The following is a 23940-nucleotide window of genomic DNA, read 5'->3' on the forward strand; positions in this document are numbered from 1 at the left end:
TGATCAACTTAGATATATCCAAGCATTCAACATTTGCTTTACTTCAGCATTAACACATGCTTGTTTAGGGTTCGCCCTGTCGGAACTTATTTTCCCAATAATGACCGGCGTTCTATACATTATCCCATACATAGTTATCGTTCTTGGTGTGAACGGCCCTTAACTCCTGTGTTTGTTTAGTATGTCAATTCAATTCACAAGATTAACTGGTTAAAAAAATACTATGATACTTCCACCCATTATATTGCTGAAATGCAGACGCATCTTTGTCCATTTACAATCTCAGGAAAGCACATGTAGGCTACATCTTGCTATCTCCATAGCATGACAAACTGGAAAGAGGCAAAAATGCCATAGTACCAGTGGATGATCTGTTGATCATTCACTGTTACTAGTGAGGAATCTGAAAGGTTTACCAAAAGGTAAGTTATGCTTTAGAATATTGGTGCTTTCCAGTTGTCTCGTAAATCATCGTACACCCACCCGTACAACATGTACGAATGAGTGGCTTTAGGAACGCCTTTCTCTCGAGCCACGAGGGGCATTAGTCATTGTTATTGTTTTGTGCTACATGTAGCCTCTATCTAAACGGCTGGAAAACAAATTGTTACATTGTATTGCAGGCACAGCAAAACCGTGCAATGCATGAATTGGTGACCGGATTGAAGCAGCAATGTAATCTAGTGTGTAAGAGCATTACATCAACATTAACATAACCAACACTATATATGCAAAAAAATACATTTCATCTCATCTCAACTATGGGCGCAGCCATGTTTGTTGTAAGGTCGTACGTCCACCTCGGGGTACCCTCAAGTACTCCGAGGTAAAGTGGGCGTGCCTGCCCAAAATGCCGCAAGAAAGCTGGGTAATTTACACTTTCCAACTCGGGCGGCGGATTTACGAGACAACCGGAAAGCACCATATGCCACCCATCATCAAAACAGCACAAGACTGTCATTAACATTACCCATCAACCTATATTCAAAAGTGCTTTCGATTGGATTCTTGAGTCTATGGCAAACACTTCACACTTCTTTGAAAAAATAATTCTTCCATAAGGATAAGTTACGGTATCTGTACACAATTGACTGAATGTATTAGCTGCTGATATGTGAACAAGTCATTTAAATTCTGGCCAGCTAACTTAAAACAATGTGAATTAGAATTATAGAAGACAAACATAGAAGCAAACTTTTCTATTTTTTTTGCAATATACCTCTCCTCACCACCACCACTTTTTTGGCCACATGCCTTAATGACACTGTCTGCCTTGTGGCAAGACAACTGCTAACATGCAGGGGGTTAACAGGTGCATATGCACCTGTGTGTAAGAAACGGGAAACGTCTATTGTCTCGCTAGCCTACAATCTCAACGCTCATGTTTTTTGTTGTATGGTTATAAACTTTATGGTTATGAGTGTTATCCAGTTGACATCTGACATGTTCATCTTTTTCCTCTTCGAGCACACTTTAAAGTATAAATGTACTTGAAATTATACATTTACTTTACGAGTCTGGGCCAGGGTCCATCATGGTATTTCAATTAAGTGTGTTATGGATGTGGTCATCCCATTACGAGAATGGTTCTCAAACTTTGTACCATATTTTCAGTACTTTCCTGCAAGATGTGGATTATTCAAATATCCATATGATCACCAACAGTCTAAACATGTAGGACTGCCTTACCTATTCTTGAAAAACTTGTACAACATGTTCTGTGCCTGTTCCTGATAATGTAACATAGGGCTGCGCTGAATGGTCAGTTCTACTGAGCCAATTTGTAATTGTTAAAACCATCAAACAGGGTTCCTACTCTAAGTCAAATGTAAAATTCCATGACTTTCCTCTGACTTTCCATGACAAAAAAACAGAATTCCCATGACTTACTATATAATGAATGGTAAAATATACCGACCAAATATTTCGGAGCAGCCGTGTAATTTTCAAGAATCTTTTACTTTTTAAGAGCGGGAGATTAATAAACAAAGTTGGCAAGCAGTAAAGCTAATAATAAGACATACACTGATTCTGTGTGTAAATATATTTATATTAATGTATTTTGGCAAGTAAATTTTAAACTGCTACAATAAAATTCCCTGATATCCCATGACTTTGCCCCCAAAATTATAAAATTCCCTGACTTTCCATGTCTGGAATAAACTTTCCAAAATTCCATGATATTCCAGAAATTCCATGACCCATGGGAACCCTGATCAAAATGAAATTTTGTCACAAAACAGGCAAGCAATAGGCTTCCTAGAACCAAGATGTTTATAAGAAATTATCATGAGTCAATGAGCCATCAGCATTTTGTTATTTGAGAGTTGTCTGAGAGTTGATGTAGGAAATTGCATTATTGTGAATCAGGTAGCGATGTTGTAAGCTAATGGTTACAAACATTTAAGTTATTCTGACAAGTCAATATCTAAGAACTGTAAGGGTCTATTAAACAGCAAAAAGAACCAAATACAGTGATGCCACATTCCCTGTGTGCTAACTGCAATGGCAAAACATCCCATCTAACCTTATTCATTTTCTGTGTATGCTGTGCTGTGTATATCTGTAAAATACAGTTTCTTTCACATAGCTTAGCTGACAATGCATGTTGATCTGAGGGGGTTTTTTACCAACAGAGACTTGAAACAATAGAATGGTCATCTTAAAGCTGACCAAGCAAAAAGAAAGTCTTCAATCAAGCTGTCTACATCTCATTTTATTTAGACTATAGTCAATGTTGGTATGACTGAGGGAATTTTGAAAAATATGTCGTCAACCAAGACAAGGCATAATGTTGCTCAAACTGACTGATCTTTTACCAAGATATAAATAGTTTCTATAATACCCTAGAATATGGTCTCTAGGTAATATGTAGGACTACATGAAATATATTAACCATTGGAAACATGCAACAGCATTAGTTATTCAGATTATATTGAATGTAATGATTAATGATGCCTTGTATTCATGCCTCCTCTGACTTGACAGCAGAAACCTCTCCACACTGGACTACTAACAAAATAGATAAATTCCCATCGCCATCAGTGTGTGAATGGGTGAATGTGGGACAATAATCTGTGCGCTTTGAGTGATAGATTAGCACTATATACATTTACCTTCCCACATAATAGAAATACTAAAGACCTATTATATAGTATTTCATTGTTATTGGTATTTCATAATCCTGTAAAAACATTCAACAAGATGCAGGAACAAACACGCAAGATCACAAAGAGCGAGTTGTGTGGATCAAGGTATCTTCCTCTTTCCGGACTCGCGCAACAAGACTTTTAGGGAACCACAAAATCACTGACAGCAGGGTTGACAAGTAGTGGGAGGTCCCGTGCGTATTCTAAAATAATAGCACAGTCAGTGAGGAAGGTGGGATTGTGAGGAAATATGGGATGCATATTACGACGAAACCCAAATAAACCGTTAAAGGAAAACTATTCATGCACGATCACATTACAGCTGACGCCCCGTCACAGGGTCTGTTGCAACGTATCACACAGAATCTGGGCTGGCCAGAGGCGGGCGAGCGGCACAAAGGATTATCAGATAGCCTTATGGGGAGGGAGGCCATTCCTAGGACGCAGCGGGATGTATGCGCACTAAAAAGCGATACCATGTAAACCCTTGCCAACTGCATGCAAAGGGCCAAGCATATACACACGGCTACAAGAACTGCCTTTGAGAAGCTAAAACTATGACAACATTATGGCTCTGCAACCAAGGCATTCTCAAAACTTTTGATAGAACTAGAACTATATGAATTGACGCATCAAATTTCAAAAACATAGCGAGCGACCAAAGGTTGCTAGGTAAACTGCTAGCCAGCCACATATAATAGCTAGGATAGCCAACTTATCAAGATCCAATATTTTGCGTTATTTATGTTACTGTCTACTGAAAATGTATCATTTGACACAACACGCAAAATATGGGTTGTAGTTTAAAATATCTCACTGGCACGCATGAAAACTACACAAAAGTTTATGTATGCAATGTTGATAGATTGTGGCTTGGAATTAGCATTTTGAAAATGGAAGCTAACCACAAAACCCGGATACAAGCTTCGCATTTTTCAGTCTGGAAAGGTGAATTTCGGAGCATCAGTTTATACAACAATAGCGAATCGCTGGTTAATTGCAGTCAATTTTGCAATCGGCATGTTACCTTTGCAACAAGCTAGTTACCTAGCCAGAGTGGATGTCCGTACAACACTACCGGTAGCTTGCAGGCTAAATTCAGGGCTATGGGAATGGCTTGCAATACACGCATCGCTAGCTAGCTATTCTAGCTTAGCTGATGTCTGCCAGTTAGCAACACTGCTAGGTACTCCGACACCAACAACTGGGATGTGAAACGAATGAGTTGCGAGAGAAAAACAAACTAACTTATCGTTCACAACCCAGCTTCTATTGACACAATATCAACAAAAACAATTAAGCATTGTGCATCTTCATAAGAGGTTCAGTGAATAGTCATTGTTACCTTTTAAACTGAAACGCTAAATGAGAATGAACGATAGTTGGCTGTCTGATCACCAACGTTAACGTTAGCTAAGTGAGGCCAAGAGCGAGTGTCATGAGGATGCAGGTCAACAACTTCCCAAAGCACCCACGATAGCCGCACATATTTTAGAATGGCCTGACTATTGCAACGAACAAAACATTCATATAACTTGGGGGTCTTTACCATTACGTGTAGCTAATGGTAATAATCGAGGATATTTAAGTCTACGTATGTTAACATTTGCAACTTATTCTAGCCAACTGACGCTCAGAAAACAAAACTAACCAACAGTTGAGATAGCAGATACTGTAAAGGGGCAGATGTCTGTTAAAATCGTTCCCTGTAATATCTATTAGCTTGTGTGAATACCCGAAATTCCTCTTGTTGACCTCCATACCCTACATTTGGAAGCGTTGGTGATCAACCCCCGACAAATAAAATGGATGGATACGGTAAGCTAAGCTAGCTAAGGTCTTTTAAAATGTGGCTAGCTCGCTTTCTGGAGCCCTGCGGGGTTCCAAAACAAGAGATAGCATTTGAGATAAGGTCTAAGATTACAGATCACAGCAATGCATTTATAAACTGCATATATAGCTCACAGCATGCAGAAAGGACACTGTGTTTACAATATAGCTATCTAATCACTTAAATAGGTGGACGTGAATGGCATCACTGCTAGCAGTCGACAACTACCTTAACAAGTAACGTTAACGTTACATTTAACGTACGGTTAGCCAGCTGTAAACAGAGGTAAATCGAAGACTTGAACGTATCTACCGTGGTCTATGTGCTTTAGAGTAGAAGCGACCAATTCATCCACGAGTTAAGTATTAGATAAAGAAAAAGAAACCAGACTATTTTCATCAAGTTGTGACCTCCCATTATGCTAACTAGCAGTTCGGTGGTCCCGACGATAATGTACGCCAGCAAAAGTTAACCAAAGCTCTTTCAAAGGCATTCTCATCAACCACACACTAAACATGTTTCCAGTTCACTTGTTTGAAACCATTCGTGTTTTGAACTCCATCCATGTATGATGTGTTCAGTATTTCACATACAGCCATGATCCCCGAAGACATAACATTAACTTACTAATGTTTGGTGAGCATTGCTTGGTTATTATTCACTCACAGATGCTACTAGAGGAAATTAGCATATTTTATTTTGTGTAGACGATTTCTATATTAGCAGTTAACATGTCTGGTACGGTCAGCAGTCAAACTTAGAGAGGCTGATTTAATGTACAGTATGCTACTCGATGTTTATTCTGAAACTGCAACTGAGACGAAATGACAAATATGACAAAACTTCGAGTCATGGGTCAGGTTATTGGATTGTTATCAACAGCTGCGTTATTAAAACTAATGACAAACGTAAAATAAACATGTGACCCCCGGTCTGTGATAAACGAAAACAAAACATGTCCAGGAGAAAGGACAATCCTGTGAGAAAACCATGATTAACGCGCCTCAATGGCTAGGTATCGTTATGTCACTGTGTAGCGACTACGGTTCCACTCATTTGCTTGATGTGAAAATAACTTGCAAACGGGTCTGAGAAAGATAGTATCGTCCTCTAGGTCTTAATTTAGGATCGTTAAAACATAATCAACGACCACAACTAACGTTAACATTCACAGTTCCTGCTAAGGTTACGCCAAACAGCGTAACGGCACTGCCGATTAGATCCACAAGTTAACCCAGCTAGCTGCTACATAACTAGCTGGCTAGCTAGCTACATAATTCAAGCCAGAGCTTCAGATAGCTAGCAACAGCTACTTAGCAGGTCCATAGCCTGGCTATTCATAATTACCAAAAGCATATATTTGATAACTGGTATGGTAGCTAAATGCTAACACTAACGCTTGGAACATCAGTTTGTGATTAGCTATAGCTTGCTATGCTAACGTACACAGCTAGCTAGCTAGTTACTGTTTATGTTAAAACAGTTTTGGTAACTCACTGATCAACCAAGTATTTTTGTCAATGTCTGGTTTGCTGTCGCCCTTGATGAAGTAAATAAGTACTAGGAGCTGCACATGTAGTTGGTGAACAAGTCACTAGCCAGCGTTACAATTCTTCGCGTTCAATGGCCTGTTTTGGCCTTCTGGCTAGTAGCTGAACCTCGGACTCGCCTGAGGAAACTCACCGACAGCCAGACTTCGCGAATGTGTCATAGGGCTCTAAGCGGTAGAGAAGAAAGAACCATCCATCGATCTGCTACCTAGCGAGCTAGTAAGAGGAGCTATAGACTAACAAGTTTGACTGAATGTAAACAACACCCATTTCGGATTTCGACTAGATCGCCCGACAAACGCCGCCTAATCTGATTAAAACAAAACAACGTGTATGTATTTACCTCAGGATGTGATGTTTAAAAAGAAATGGTTGGTGTTTTCGGATCCGCGTCTAGCTCCCCCTCCGTTCAATCGCTCTCACAGCTCCTCCGAGTAATATAACAACAATAATCCGGGTCGGGAGGGTTCGTTCTTCTTCCTTCTCACAGCAAACATGAATGCTTGAGGGAGGTGAGCATTCCCTTAACCGGTGCTCTCACCGGTGGCGCTCTGAAACTGATGCGAGATTGTACCTATTTCTATTAGATTCTGGAAAATAATTACAAGTAAAAACTGAAAGACTATTGACGCGGTGATAAAAGGATCCACAGACTCTCCCCCTCTCTCGCAGAACAAAATGCCGACCGGAAGTACTGCTGCAGGAATGACTCCCTCCACCGGCGCCAAACCAACCAGCAGCGACCCAGTTACTTCCGCTGATCTCTGCAATGCTTTCTGCTGTTAGGCTGTTGGTATCTTTCAAACCAGGCATACTGTACGTACAGTATGGACGTCACATTTGGTTTGAACCAGGGCAAGGGAAAAGTGATCTGCACAATCCTCTGGTATGTGCAATACGTCTACCATTGATCTGGGTATATGACATGATGGTGTTGATGTAATTTGTAGGATGTTTCCATTCAAGACTGCTGGCTATTCATCCGAGTGGTAGCCTTCCACATCCCAATTTGGTGAACATGAATGTCTCATGTCACAATTTTATTCTAGTAGTGTAGGCATGAGACATTTTGGATTTACGTTGCAATAGATGATTGCATGAGCAATTATGGAGATCCATGACTGAAGGGTGGGTCTTCTGTTCACTAGAAACCTTTTGTGTCACAAAGCAAAAGCATTGGGCCTTCTAAACCAGATAGCCTTCTTCTCAGTCACAGACTCATGGATTGAGCAGAAATATTATTGTTTAGATTTTTTTACATGTCCTTCATATTCCTCTGAGAAAGAAAAGGATGTGCATGTCAGACTTTTGAATGGTGCACTGAATCAGTCTGGAGAGCTGATTTATTCAAAGTGTTGTTCTGTTCAGTAAGTTTAAACTGTAAATTTCACAGGAGTATATGTTGCACAGACAATGATCGTGTTAGGGATTGACACAATGGTTTACTGGTCCAAACACTTTTCCAACTTGTAAATCTTTAAAAAGACACATTCCCCAATGACACAGTTAAGGTAAACATGAGTTTGGTTTGTCTCAATGTAAAACCAGTTGAACAAGACTTACATTCTTCTGGCCAATCAATTTTGTCACATTTGTGCCATTTAACCACTGACATTACACTATAATAACTTTGCCGTATGTTTGCTGTAAGTTTTTGTTTTGTGCTAGTAACTACAAAACTATAAACTGAGAATATCACTACTTTTTAACTCATATATGGATGGAGATAATCGCCCCACACATATTTGGTAGCAATACGCCCCCTAGTGCCAACATGAGGGTACTGCTGATATCAATTCCATATTGACTATTTCAAAAAAGCATTAATATCTTTCTGTTTATTTTATTTATCCTTAGTGATTAATATTATTTATATAATATATATATATATATATTCATTTGGTTTTGGCTTTGACCACTATCAGATGTACAGTATCATTCTAAATTGCTTAAATTACTGTGCCCAAGTGTTTTTTCCCTCTTTTTTGACTTTGAATTGTGAATAGGATAACATTAATATTCTTAAAGATAGACAAGGTCCAACCGGCTTATTTGGTACATTATATTGTGAAGATCGCAGACAAGATAGATGGTAAACAGTCGGTTTACTTGTAAAAATCTGCTTAAAGTCACTTCCTTACTGTAAGGATAGCCCCATATTTATAGTGTGTAGCCTATTCGCTATATGTTAAGCCCATTGTATATAAAAACCACACAAGCAATGACAAGAAAAGAAAACAAGCAAGCAAACAAACAGAAGGCAACTCTATTCTGTGTGTACAACTCTATTCTGTCTGTGTGTACAACTCTATTCTGTGTGTACAACTTTTTTAGAAACATGGCATTGTTAGTTTGTAATTTATGTTTTACAAATTGTTAATTGACATATTTTCCACAGTGATAGGCCTATTTGAATGCAACCTATGGTAACCTATTTCTGCATCTATGCGCATCTGCATCTATATGTGTGTGTGTGTGTATGTACATGTGTGTGTGAGAAAGAGAATGCTTCAGGTTGAATCATATTGCACATAACGGAGAAAGCTAATAAATTTGCTCATACATGTGTTTCATATGCCTACCAGATCCCCATATACACCGTTTTTATCTGAAAAATGATAGACATGCGACTGAACAGCATTTAACACACTCAGAACTAATTAGACTATCGCCCACAAGGTGGCAGCAAAAGTCCATGTACAACAAATTTCAGTGTTTATTGACTGTCTGTCAGACATATAAGTTCCTCTTGTCTATGCTGTCAAACCATCCATGGAATATTAGAAGATTATAATAATCAAATCTAAAGTTATGTTGAATATAATGAAGCCGTGGACAAATGACCTAGACAGTTTCATGTGTTCCCATCATTGTCACATAACATTAATGCTTGATTGTAAATTTGTTCTGATTAAATATAAATTGAACAAATCCAACAACACATAGGGTAAATTCCTCTACAACAGACCAATGTTGCTCTTAAATAATATTTTTTGATGTCAGAAAGGATATCCTATATTACACAAACTACGTAGCCTAGTACTTCATAAGGTGGTCTGTTTGTTTTAATGTATTTAAGAGGATCCTTGGCATGTGACTAGTATATCTTAATCAATTCAGAGTAATAGTATTGTAATTAATGTGATTGAAATTTAAACTTTGCATTATGTTCAAAATATTAGCATTTCAGCATTTGTTTCCTCCATACCATATATTGTGAAATGCCATACGTTTATAGTAAGTAGGCTACTCTTATTACAGAACAGCAATATCAGCAAAGTACTGGGCCAAAGGATACTGATTTAAGGCCTGTTCAGCTGCAAAAATGGCATACACAGTTTTCACACAACTTTACAGCTGTGCACATCTTTCTTGACTGGGGTGCGTTTCCCAAAACCATAGTTGCTAACCTGTTTGACCTGTTTAACCTTAGTTGGTTGACAATGGGAAATTGCATTGCAACCAACAAAGTTAGCAAAAGAAAAAAAAACAAAACAAAAAAAAAACAACAACAAAGTTAGCTAACTTAGTTAGCAACTATGGTTTTGGGAAACACGCCCCAGTGTAGTAGACAATTGCCCAAATCTACAATGACTTACAGTCTTAGTCTTCTAGTGGTTGAGTTTGTATCAATTCCCCACATAGACAGCCTTGGAAAGCAACCACAAAATGAAACAAAAGTCATGGTCAAGTAAATCTTTATTCATGTTTTCACAGTTAATATCCTCAAGTATCTACATTGAAACTATATTTAAAATAGCCTATACACTATTAATATTAGCAAAATGAAAAAGTACATATTATATTGATGTCTCATATTAAGGATATTTTCTACAAAAATACTAGTCCTGAAACTGAAACACAATAACAATCTAAAGTAGGCTTGCTTTTTTTTCTTCTGTTTTCAGAAATACCCATTTTAAGTGTCATATCAAAACCCCTTGATAATTGTGGGCAAACTGTACACTTCCAGCACAAAAAGAAAATAAAAGTAAACAGACACAGCATGTAGGATCCCCCCCTCCTAGAAATACAAGGTTGAAGGACCAATGACCAGAAGTCTCGTAAAGCTCATTCACTTAAGTCAGACTGTTCTTGAAAGGATTCATTCCAGTCGAACATTTCATGCACAGTAATGAAGACCAAGCTGAACCTAGGAAATAGTTTTTACTGTATGGTGCTGCCATTTGAGCTTTTTAATGTCTATAACCCTTTCTTATTAGCCAGTGTTGGCTAAGGGCTATTCCATAGATCCTGACTTTTTTGAAATAAGTGCATTGAGGTATCCTAAAGAAGCATGGGCTATTGTCAAGCACGGGTGTGCTAGAATTGGTACGGAGCATTGGCATTTAACCTCAATGGTTAAAAATGAAATACTCTCTGCTGAGGACAGTAACTAACTCATTTTTATTCCATGAGTACCATAGACACTCTGTATAGGAATGTAAAACATGATTTTCTATCATACACCAAGTAAACATCCCTGCAGTCTGAAAAAAAGAAAAACAAAAAATTGAATGTCTTGAAAATGTTCTGTTGAATTTCCTGATGATTTTCACAACATTTCTTTCATTAACGTCAAGCGATTATTCTATACTCTGTGAATGTAATAACCCATGAATGTTTTTTTCCCTTCCTAATTCCCTATGCATAAAGTGAAAAGGAGGAAGACATTGTCCTTGTCAAGAAGCAGTTAAGAATTTTGTCAGTGAATATTATTCCAAAATTGTACGTTGAAATTTATTCAGTGTTTTGTAAACATGCCTCTGTAGTTTATGTGTGCTGCAAAGTGGATCATGTATGACACAAACATACCCTTTGAAGACTAATGAAAAGAAACAAAAAACAAGATAGAAATCCAAAACTCAAATAAAAATAAAAACTGCATGAAACAGCATAATTTGAACACAAGTACAAAAAAGACAAGATAGACAAATCAAGAATCAGAAATGCATCCAGTGGGTTGTGGGCAGGGGGAGCACATCCAACACCCTCGCTACATCTTGGTTTCACTGTCCGGTGGTCTCTCGTTCTCATACTCGTTCTCCTGCGTGATGAGCTGATACGGCTTCTTCATCTCGTTCTCCTCCACCACAGAGTTGCCCATCTCTGCATCCTTGGCCTGTAGCTCATCTTTGGAGAGGAACTCGATGATCCCGGCCCCTATGGAGTCGCCCAGCACGTTGGTGGTGGTGCGCAACCGGTCGCTGTAAGCCAGAGCACATGTGGGATTGAGGCACGGCAAGGCAAGTTTGTTTATCTGAGTCTTTCATACACCAGCTTAATTTAATGTGCTTTAGATAAACAGAAGCAAGGAATAATAGTAAATATAAACACAAAGGAACAAGAGTTAAAAACAAAACAGTTTAAAAAGTACATAAAATCGAATAATTAAAAGACATAAGGACACAACGTAGAATCATTAAAAGACAGAGTGCATAACAGGAAATGCATTTTCACATCTGGGGAAATATATAATTAGAAGTCCATGTGGGTTATCTTTGTAACTTGAGGCACTTCAGGTGTGATGTTGAGAATACACTTGTATTACTTTCCCCTAACAGATCACACACATTCCAGCATCTTCCATCTTTCAAAGGGTACTCAGTCTATATGGACCACCCTAGTTTCAGATGAGACCTTTTTTCCTGCTATCCAATTAGCTGTGCAAGGGGAAGGGGATTCTAATTGAAATGATTAATTTGGGTAACCTAATTATATTTCTATGTAAAAACCAGTTGAAATATCTTGACATTCATAAAAAAAAATATAGAACAAGACCCATGGGCATATAACAAATTGTGTCAGTAGGGTGCGGAATAACTGACACAATTGAGGAGGTTAAGACTGGTAAAGTATAATAGCAAATAAGTCGTACATTTATTCTATCATTTTAATACAGGTGAATGTTCATCCATGTATTCAAAATGATCTTCACTAGAAAACACTTGCAGAGAGATAAAAGGGGAGAACACTTACAGGAACCAATCAACAGCAATAATCAAGCTGATGTCATCAGTAGGAAGGCCCACAGAGGTCAGCACGATCACCATGGTGACCAGTCCAGCCTGGGGGATCCCAGCTGCTCCAATGCTAGCTGCTGTTGCTGTAATGCTGTGTCATGGTAAAACAGCATTTTATGAACCAGGGTTATGTTTAAATGCACTATGAATAACATTTGATTTGCTCACATTTGGTGCTATGAGGATGCATACACACCTGCCAATCATTCCAACCAACACTGATTCACTACACATGTTCTGACATTGTGTCTGCTGAAACCAATAATATTGTACCTGATTGTGATAATTTGTCCAAAGTTCATGTCCATGTTGTTAACCTGGGCAATAAAAATGGCTGCCAGTGCCTCATAGAGAGCAGTTCCATCCATATTGATGGTGGCACCCACAGGTAACACAAAACGGGTGACCCTTCTGTCCACTTTGTTGTTTTCCTCAAGACATCTGAAGGTGATGGGCAGAGTAGCTGAGCTGAAAGAGAAAGAGAGTTTGAGAGTTGTTGAATAAGAAGCGTGTTCAAATGCTCTTCCATAGTTTTTGCTTCACATATGCACCAACCCAGTTAATTTCACCTTTATACCTGACAGAGGAATTAAGACAATCAGCAAATAAAGACAACAGTTAGAATCATTTGCACATTTCTACCCACAGCTCCATAGCATCCCTGCACAAAGGAAGCCCAAAACATCAGGACACCAACCATCCTGCTTATGCCCTGTTGTCCCTCCTTCCATCTAAAAAACGTTACCAGAGCGCTAAATCACACACACCACATGTCTTAGTAATAGTTTCTTCCCAAAAGCAGGCAGGCTACTGAACAGCTAGAACCACTATTTGCACCACACACTGATACCACACTGAAATCATGTATTTATTGTACTCATCTACTGTATTGGACCACATTGGTTACATGTTGTATTGTACAGTTTTTATTGTACTTAATTGTACAGTACTTTACTGTATTTATTGAACTGTATTAGATGTATATAACTTGTTCTATATATACAGTCTATGCTTAATACGTATGACAATAAACTTGAACTACAGATACAGTACATTAACAGCCCAGCTGAAACCAAGTCAAGAAGGACTTTTTCTCCGGAAGCAAATCTTGCCGATACAGTATAGCCACAAGAAGCTAAATAACTGGATTTGTTTTAGCAGGTTGCTGATTGTTGCGAGCAGCCCATTACGCTTGCTCACCTGGATGACGTCCCCAAGGCTGTGATAAGTGCCTGCAAAATGCCTGTGATGAACACGAAGGGGTTTTTCCGCGTGATGAGGAAGAACAGCGTGGGCAGAACAATTATGCCGTGGATCATGAGGCCGATGATGACCGTGATGGTGTACATTCCTAGCTGCCCTCCCATCTGAGTGATGTCATCCATCTCCACGATCTTCCCAGCAATCAAGAAGAGGATACCGACTGGAGCGTACCTGTTATGAGATGTGAGGCACAGGACATGCGTAAGACAGCACTGGCGATGCTACATTTTCTGTGATCTCAGAATGCAGGATGCATTCAATCAAAGAGTAAGTGATGAGGAAATGGGAACAAAAGAATTGATAGTTTTGGAGCTTAGTACCAGAACATACAGAATAAGAGACTCATGGACAGTGCTGATTCACTGTTGTTATACAGTGCAGCTTTAATGGCAATTGCATTGGAACAGGCTTAGGTTTTGGGTGTATAAACAAGTAATATAGATGTGAATTAGATCTGCAAGAGAGATTGAAATCTGTTCACCAGTGTCTCCCTTGACAATAAGGGCTAGATGTACTAACACATTTGCATCCACTTGAGGCGTAATTTCCTCACAACGTGCGCATAAAAACATGGCGTGGTATGTGCAAACAAGCCACACTTAGCGTAACGCCACACGTAAAACCGCAGACTGGCTGTCGCAGGAGCAGAGAATGGCAAGTTGTGCTTATTGCACCTGATTATGTCTCCCCTGTATACAGGAAAATTGCCTGTGAAAGCGTAAGTCTGTTTTGCGGTGAAATCCTTCTAAAAGGAATGAAATTGCCGTTAAATGCGTCAGTAAGACAAACCTTCAGACAACAGAATCAGTATTCAGAGCACCAGTTTTGCTTCTTTGTACTGTCAGAAGCAACCTTGACTTTCGTTAGCCTAATGTCTAACTTTCACGTCATCCATTTAAACTTTCTGCTAGATTTGGCCAACGTGCCAGAACATAGTTTGAATATTTTCTTAAGAGGAGTAAAATACTGCTCTGCATTATCTCTCTGCTTGTTGACATCTTCTTATCATGTACCGGTACTGTACTATTTCATTATGGCTAAACTTTTGATTACTATTAAAATTGTTATTAGTTGACTCAATTCAACTGCGCGATTGAATTATGACACTCAGTTGTGGCCTCTGCAAATTGCAGTAGAGGGCGGAGAAAGGAGCTGATTACCCGGTGAGCTGTAGGTATGATGAATAGCACGTAAAATGAAGAAGCACAGCGTGCACTTTCTGTCTTTGACAATGGCACTGTTAACACTGCATTTGCAAATGTACGTTAATCAGGCCCTGAGAGTGAACCGAGTTTATTTGGGAGTTTTCTTGGTTCATCTACCAATTCAAGTTATATATGGCACAGCACTGTACAACTCACCACATAATTATGGCAACCAGCTTCATGATGGCCTCATTCAGGCTGTCGAAGAAATCCTTGAGTGCTTCACCCTTTTCCTTCATGCTGCCAATGATGAGGCCAAAACACATGGAGAACACTACCAGGCCCAAGGCATTCACCCCATTGGTTGTGCCGGGCTGTGGGATGACCTCCTCCCTGGTGATCGTTTGTGTGTTGTTGGTCAAGTTGGCTATGCTCTCATTCACTATGATTGTCACCTGAACCGTTCGTTTGCTGTACTGGGTCTTAAACTAGAAGGGGGAGAGAGGGACACATTCAGTTTAAATACATATAGATACATCACATTAAACCAAACCATGGTGTCACAAATAAATCATTGTAAATTAAACCAATTCATGGTGTCACAAAGCAATCATTGTAAATTAATGTGAGATATCCTTAATAAATAGAAAATGGTAGTGGTTCTGAGCTCCTTAAGTCAGACAATGGCTTCTTTTTGAGTTGGTCCGATGTTCTTTTAGATCCAGCTGGCTCCAGTATCTCCCTGGGGTGAGTGTCCGGACCACAGAGTGTTTCACCCGCACGCCGTGCCAGTGTCTTCCATGGTCTTGGTATTGTCCAGCACCAGTGGTTGCCCCTGCAGTTTCCGCACCCGCCCTTCCCGTTTCAACCCCGCCATGCTTCTATTGCCCCACTGCCAATGAGGGCAAATCCCATAGCCACGACCTTAGATCATCTCCAACCAAAACTGTTCATGCATGGGATATCCCTTCCATTGTCATTCAAATGATCATTCAGATCTCCTATAATAATAGAGGGCATTTCTTACATTCATATTGACCACTTGTGTCAGTTTTAGCTGACTGTTAATTCTGAAGCATGTTTGAAAAAGCCTTTGAATCCAGTTTTCTATCTTAAGAGTATAATCTATGTCCTGTTTTCCCCAAAAAGCCAGGATTTATCTTAATTGATTTAAAAGATAGAAATAGCTTTCAGTTCCATTGGGACTGAAGCTGCATAGAAGCTGAAGAGTGAGAAACCATCAGGTCGAGCAGAAAGTAAAAGAACTTTTGGTATCTGAAAAAAAGGGTACCGGTACTATGAAGAAGATACAGTTGGTACTATTGGTACTGGTACTGCCCACAGAAGTAGAGAAACACAGAAAGGGAGAAAAAAAATGATGGAGAGAAACATGCTTACCTGCTGTGTGCAAGCCTGGACCAGGTTGGGAGGAAACATATTTCTGTAACACACAATAGGATTGGTATGAAGGCTAGATTCAGTGTTTCCCATACATTGACTTATTTGTGGCGGCCCACCACAATATCATCACTGACCACCACACAGTGATTTTCCAGGTTGTACTAAATTGTACTTAAATCTGGTAAGCATCATAACCACACTGCGCTAATTTGTTAAAAACTGTTGCATTCAAGCTAACTCTGCAAAGCTACCACTATATATATATATATATATATATATATATATATATATATATATATATACATATATATATATATATATATATATATATATATATAGAGAGAGAGAGAGAGAGAGAGAGAGATAGAGAATGGCTCATCTATCTATTTATCTATATGTACATATCAAGAACGACTCACCTGATCAGGTCCAGGAAGGCATCTGCTGGGCTGATCTCTGCAATCTTCTGCTGTTCCTTGAACTCGTCTTTGGAGCCTTTGCCCGGGTGGATGACGAGCACCATGATGATGCCGATGAAGACAGCGATGAAGGTAGTGGTCATGTAGTAGATCACCGCCCTCATGCCCATCTTCCCAGAGGCTTTGCTGTCTAGTGCGGCCATTCCTAATAAGACCAGAGAGGTTCAGGTTAGCAGATCAACACCATTGAGTTTCTTTTCATTTAGAAGAGCTTTGATGCACTGTGGGGGTGCACTACTAGTACTATGTTCTGTGTATGTCCATACTTCATGATTAACACCTTTAGCCCTCCCATAAATCCTAACCAGCTGTTTCTTAGACCATGTTGGTTGTCTATTCACCTCAGTCAGAAGGCAGTATAGTATGACAGTGGAGAAGTTTCTAGTTAGATTATACCAGCAACGCTGCACCTCTGCATGAAGGACACCAAGGCATAGGAAGCGTCTTTCTAACTGGTCAGAGACAGATGGAAAGCGAAGAGCATCTGCTCCACATAAAGTCTATTTTTCTCAAAGACAATAGTCTTGTTCATCACAGCTTCAAATGTGGAAGTGGAACTGCATGGATGACCTTGACTTGAGAAACACTTTGAACGACCCCAGCCCTAGGTTTGGATCTAACCCAGCTGAGTGTGGTCGGTCTGTCCCAGCCCCTCTTGTCCCCTGGCAGAGCAGTTTGTAAATACAAGAATGAATGTGAGATTTGTTAGTTCCTTTTTCCAAAAGGGTCTTTATGATTCAGTTTTGGTCCAGACATTTGGCTGACTTCAGCGGGCATTCAGATTGTCGTTATGGCCAGACGCTCATGTCACAGTGATCACAATGCACTCTGGCGTCAAGCTGTGGACCAAATGCAAACTTGACAAAATTCGCCACACTTAGTGGCTCTTGCAAAGGAAGGGATTCCAGCAGAGAAACGAATGTGTTTTCAGTGGCTGATTAGAGAGACTGTATATTGTTGCTGTCTGTTATGCTGTTTCCAGACCGTCTGCATAACAATGACAAAGAGATGGAAAGTGATGGAGTTTATGGCAAAGGTCAGTGAGAGGAACGAGAGGCCTATAAAAGCATAATTGTAAGAGTAAGTTGCGAATTTTTAAAGTGTTTGGGTCTATTATGCCATGTTATTCTCCTTCACAAGACCAGTAGAAAATGTTCATAGGATATACTGTAAGTGTCCTTTTAATCCTATTGGGAGCACCCTTAGAGAATCCCCTTCTTTTCCTTTCGACATCTCTCCTCCGTCTCTCTTAATCTACCACTCTTTCTTTCTACCCCTCCCTCCCTCCCTGTTGTTTCTCAGAGTGGCTACATCCCTCCTTCATCCCATTTGTCCTCCTCTGTTCTCCTCTCCTCCTCTCTCACAGGCATGGGAATCTCATCTATCCATCTCTATGACAACAGCAAACTTGATTACTTTCACCAGAGAGGGTTAAAGTGGAGTATTCAAAGACCTTTGCTTTCACCCATCTTAAAAACCACATGCACATGAAACAAAATCACTGAATGACAAGTGATTGAAAAAACAAACACCTGAACTTTTTCATTTCATAGTCACAAACTAGTCCTGACAGAAACAGAACATGTAAAAGTTTCCTGGTGAGAAATGTATTAAAGGACATGGTTAGAGAGTGTTTAGCATCACCATGGTAAATCATAATGAGCTGAGCAGAGTAATGACATCATTGGGAGCCTCCTCCTTATCCCCTTGTCCCCCCTCATGTCCCTTACCCCCACCCTCTCTGTCCCTGCCCCCCCTCATGTCCCTTACCCCCACCCTCTCTGTCCCTGCCCCATCCTCATCATCAAAACCACTGTCTGCATTGTGTATGGTCATGGAATGCCACACAACACTATGGCTTTGAAGGAAGAGGCGGAGGTTGCGATCGCTCCTTTCTCTCTGGCAAGTGAAGCAGCAGAGAAGAAAATGGGGGGTGGTATACAGGCTTTGGGTAGGCGTGCAGGGTTTGGGGGGGGCGGTCCCCACAGGACTGATTAACCTCAGCAACAGCCCAGTGCAGCGGTGGGTGGGTGTCTTCCCCTCTTACACCCCTCCCCCACTCCCCTCTCACTCACTCCCTACTCCACCCCTCTACAGTTTACTAGTGGGAAGAGCACAATGAGGCTGCTGTCCTCCTGCCAGATACCCGGGAGTCTCGGCCGTGGAGAGCCACAGCAGCTGTACATTTCACACGGGGCCCCATAGCAGCATCAGGGCCAAAGCCACCTCCTGGCCCCATCTCAAACACCTTTAAAGTGCCCTTGTGTGTTGTTTTTGTGTTTGCTTTTCACAAATTGGTTTGACTAAAAGAAGCCCGTCCAGAGATCTAGCTGGTCCCAAGGGGTATTCTTTGTAGAAGTCATTTGGATGCACGGAGACACTGATTCAAACTCATTTAAATTTGAGATAGATTGAAATGAGCACGATGTGAAAATGTGAAGTTTTAACTTCACAATAGATCCATTGTGACCATACAAAACATGAATTTAAATATGAATGAATAGTTTGAGAAGCTGTCTCATAACCAGACTTTGATTTTTAAATGTCAAATGGAGCAAGTTACTGATATCAGTCTTGCTAATAGATCATAGCAGACTAAGTAGCATATAGAAAATATGAACATAATGTTATACCAATATTACTCTAATAAATTGGGGCATCTCTTCCATGTGGGGCAGGTCTAATGCTGAAGAGTGAGAGGTGTGGGACAGTGCTGGGGTGGTGATGGCTCAGGACCCATGTGGTGAACGATGGACGCGTGAGCTGCACGAGATGTCAGCATGTGACATCCTTGTGTCATCCCCAAAACAGCACGGCCGGCTGCAGTAGTGATGTCATCAGCCGCTGAGCTGAACTGGGCTCCACACTACAACACACACAGCCCCACTGTGCGCACAGCCCTGCCTCTCATCCAATCAGATCAGCACACTCAAAGCAGGAAGTTTGGTTTGCTTTTTTCTTGGTTTCCTTTTCTTCCTTTTCTGTCTGCCTATCACATCTCTCCTAACCAGAACACCTTAACTGTAAGGCTTTTTTTATAGTATATATAAGTTTATATACTCTTTTGATCCCATGAGGGAAATTTGGTCTCTGCATTTATCCGAATTAGTGAAACACACAGCACACAGTGAACACACAGTGAGGTGAATGAAACAGTAACCCGGAGCAGTGAGCTGCCTGCTACAACGGCGGCGCTCGGGGAGCAGTGAGGGGTTAGGTGCCTTGCTCAAGGGCACTTCAGCCGTGGATGTGAGCATGGGAGAGCAGTACTCAACCACTTCCCCCACCCACATTTCTGGTCAGGGATCAAACCGGCAACCCTTTGGTTACAAGCCCGATACCCTAACCAGTAGGCCCCTTTTTTGCCCCTATCCTCATCAGTAGATGTCTGTAAATCCAGTATATTTGAAATTGAATGAAGAAACCTTGATGAACTTCAGTTCTGAATCACCTCCTCCTACACAACTGTTTTTGACAGCAGTGAACAGGTGACAGAGCCACAGGTGACAGTACCTGTAATGAGACTCGAGACCAGCAGGGGCAGCACCAGCATCTGTAGCATCCGCATGAGAAGCTCTCCCGGGAAGGAGAAGTACTTCACCTCTCTGTAGGACATCTTATAGGGCCTCAGAGCGAAGCCCAGCATTATACCTGCACAAAACATCCACAACAAGAGCTGTTCAGATATCCGGCACCACCCATACGGCCTGATGTAGTAGTAAACCGATGTCCCACATTTCCATTGTTCTGTTTCACATGGGAAACATGCAGCCAGAACTTAAGATGGACTGATGGTGCAGTGCACCTGTTTTCATATTACACAGTCAATTGGCAATGTCCGTGTATTGGCATGCAGATGTTACAACTTAATTATTAATAATATGTATGATAATATGCATAATGTTACTTTAATAAGTTACTTTACTTGTTACTTAATTTAATCATACTTAATAACAGTTTTACCCTGGATATTTTTCATCATAGGATTAAAGCTGAATTAATCAGCCACTGGACAACTATACACTAATTTATAGCCTAGTACACTAATCCCATATTTTTCTTGTAACAAAAATATTCTCCAAAATGAAAATACAATTAAAAGCATTTCAATTTCGCTTTGGAACCTATTACTTCAATGAGTGAAAAAAATACAGTTAGAGGAAAAGATCTGAAACATATTTGTCTCTTCAGAGATGATTTGTTTCTTCATCAGCTTTATAGAACGTTGTAAAAGTAATCAACAAATCAAGGAATGACCTTGTGACCTCAATGACTATACAGTCATTGTGTGACCTTAGAGGGTGGTTAATAAACGGTATGATGTTAACCTGTGGCCTTAATCTTGACCTTGCTCTTCAGTATCAAAAGGCAGGATGCCATATAGTTTAGCTAAAATTATCCTCTGTATTTGTCAAATATGTGTTATGATTTTACACGATTTATTACTTGAAATGCATATTTTTGCATATTTTATCCACTGAAGATTTCCAATTCCAATTTTCACAAAATAAAGCACTACTGTATATTCAAAGTACTCAGATGTTCTCTATGTAATCTCAGTGTATGAACTGAGCTCAGAAACCACATATAATCATTTTCATTTTTTTTCCTATTGTTTTCTTTATGATAAATATGGCGAATGCAGTGGCACACACAAGAGATGTCACTCACCGACAACAACCGCTGCAATGGTAAACAGCACAAAAGCATTTTTCCTCAGGAAGCTCTTCACATCGTCCTTGCTGATATCCTCCACCTTCTTCTTGGCTTTGAGGGAGCGCATGTGGATGTTCTCCCGCATACGCTGCACTGCGCTGCGGGAGCGCGGGTTCTTCTCCCCGGTGCTCTTGGTCATGACTCCTCAGGGCCTGGAGTGCTGACTGCGGTCAGAGGGCGTCTGTGGTGGCTCGAGGTCGTCTGCAGGTGTTTGTGTCTGGAGCAGGAGGTCCCTCACCTCTGTGGAGATGGAGATGGAGCTTTTCTGCTGCTTTGTTCAGTCAGTTCACTACAGAACTCCCACAGTGCTCCTGTTCATCTGACACAAAACCTCCCTCTGCTGCGGAAGCAACACAAGAAAGACAGACGAGTGTCTACATGCAGAATTCAAAATAAAGAAACACGCTTCATGAGCTTTTTTTGACTGCAGCGACTGATTTTCAAATGAATAACATAATGTGTTATAACGTTGTTCAGAGCTATTATGACAAAGCAATTAGGTCTGTAAAAGTTATTCAGCATGAATGACTTTAATTAGACTGCTACTAGAGTCCCAGTATTTAGACTGGCAGCATTGCTTCCCAATTTCCCAATACAATCCATGGGAAGTTTGGAAGAAAGCAAGCATCTGACATTATTACAATGAACATCAGTCATAGTGATTTAGAGCTTAATTTCCAAAAGATTTAATTTCCATTTGTTGATGTGGGAACAGCGAGTGAACTACGGTTGAAAATGACTGTTTTTCCTCCATCTTCCCCTCCTCCTGCTAATAACACAATGACTGAATGACCTTATTGACACAACAGAGAGGTAAACACACAATGAGGATATATTTAGCTGAATCTAATAGTATTGAAAATAGCATAAAGTAGGAAATCACAAAGTATATTTTGAAACAAAAATTGATACAACACCTGATTGTGCACCTGTGCATATGCATGGTCTGCATGAATACATTCTCACTCATATAATTACTCCCTTTCTCTGGATGATGATAGGCAAAAACCAAATCCATTCTCAGATACTTACTCTGTGACCCCAGTGGACTCTTGGTTGTCCTGACCGATGCTCCAGGTTTGGTGCTGGCTGAGAGGAGTATTTGTGTGGGGACTGCGTGTGCACCACAGAACCCAGTGAGGGGAGACGCTGACGGCCGCTGGCCTCTCTGTGGAGCTGTGGGGGTGTGGTGCTCCAGGACAGCCAGTCAAATCATCTCTCAAGCCCAGGGACTAACAAGAAGGGTGGAGTTTACCCACTCCAACAAAAGGGAGGGAGAGGGTGTGTGTGTGTGAGAGAGAGTTTTAGAGAGAGAGAATGTGTGTGTGTATGAGTGAGAGAAAGTTAGATGAGAGAGAGAGTATGTGTGTCTGTGTGTGTGTGAGTGAGAGAGAGTTAGTTGAGAGAGAGAGAGTATGTGTGAGTGTGAGTGAGAGAGAGTTAGATGAGAGAAAGAGTATATGTGTGTGTGAATTAGAGGGAGAGAGTGTGTGTGTGTGAGAGAGAGAATATGTGTGTGTGTGCGAAAGAGAGAGAGAGTTAAAGGGAGAGAGAGGTGTTTGAATAATGAGGTAGTGATGGGAGAAATGTCTGTCCTATCTTTTTTGTCTTTATTCCATCATTCACTGACAGTTTCTCATGTGAGCTTCACCTTTACACTAGACACAAATATTATGCATCATAGATATGCCCACGATATGATCTGCAATACATCATTAAGACATTATCTCTTGATGAAAATAATTTTACTCTACTTTATTGACACGTAGAACATTTTAATACCTTTTGCAACATTTTTCTCTTGTTTGGGTTACATGCCCAGTTTGAATATGTGTAAGAGAGGCTGACTTACTTCCCTCGCTTGTCTCCTCTCTCTCATCCTCCTCCTCCTGGCTCCAGGCCTGAGAATCACGCCCAGGCTCTGGGCCCCAGCTCTACCCTGTCAGCTGAGCTCTGGTGGAGGGCTGTCTCAGGGGAGAACTCGCACCCTCTGCCATCGTCTGACCTCTCCCACAGCACAGACAAACCAGCACTTTCACCCAGCTCAGGAAGGACACTGATCCAAGCAATGTTTTGAGACAGTAGAGAGAAGCCATTCAGTGTGGGGGGGGGATCTGCACGGATCCTGTGCTGTGCTGAACAGCGTCCAACAGTGCAGCTCATGACATTCTCACTCTCCATCCTCTATGGATCTTTATTAGGGGCTCTGTTCGTTGGCTTTCATTTTGCACCCTCCAATAACAGAGCCTTCAACATACACAATTTGGACAATGGAATATTTAAGTGTTTTAATGTGATGGCTTGGCTCTGTGAGTAAATTACAGTTGGTTGGGTGTACAGTAGTATGCAATAATCTTGTACCCAGGAGCTCACTACACCAGGG

General features: G+C 40.6%; 2 protein-coding genes across 2 annotated transcripts in view; both read right to left on the reverse strand.

The window, feature by feature from the left end:
* The window catches only part of LOC125288957 (nipped-B-like protein), a 52490-nt gene extending 45252 nt beyond the window's left edge, over window positions 1–7238 (reverse strand). Inside the window, 1 exon segment of the mRNA XM_048235672.1 lies at window positions 6874–7238. The gene's annotated coding sequence lies outside the window, so the exon portion shown is untranslated.
* A 2973-nt stretch (window positions 7239–10211) lies between these two features.
* On the reverse strand, window positions 10212–22883 carry slc1a3b (solute carrier family 1 member 3b). Its single transcript, XM_048235160.1, has 10 exons — window positions 22590–22883; window positions 21513–21897; window positions 20355–20492; window positions 16782–16986; window positions 16360–16402; window positions 15178–15449; window positions 13754–13987; window positions 12827–13021; window positions 12510–12644; window positions 10212–11737 (listed from the first exon to the last, which is right to left on the reverse strand). Exons 2-10 carry the CDS (start codon window positions 21694–21696, stop codon window positions 11527–11529), a joined length of 1617 nt encoding a protein of 538 aa, XP_048091117.1. The 5' UTR covers window positions 21697–21897; window positions 22590–22883; the 3' UTR covers window positions 10212–11526.
* Between the last annotated feature and the right edge of the window lie 1057 nt (window positions 22884–23940).

This window comes from Alosa alosa, chromosome 23, assembly GCF_017589495.1.
Source record: "Alosa alosa isolate M-15738 ecotype Scorff River chromosome 23, AALO_Geno_1.1, whole genome shotgun sequence".
NCBI lineage: Eukaryota > Metazoa > Chordata > Actinopteri > Clupeiformes > Clupeidae > Alosa > Alosa alosa.

Coding starts and splice junctions, on each gene's coding strand:
- slc1a3b (XM_048235160.1), bottom strand. CDS start 21,696: ATGACCAAGAGCACCGGGGAGAAGAACCCGCGCTCCCGCAGCGCAGTG. Junction 16,403..16,781: donor GCCTTCCTGGACCTGATCAG/GTGAGTCGTTCT, acceptor TGTGTGTTACAG/AAATATGTTTCCTCCCAACC. Junction 12,645..12,826: donor GGACAAATTATCACAATCAG/GTACAATATTAT, acceptor ACCATGACACAG/CATTACAGCAACAGCAGCTA.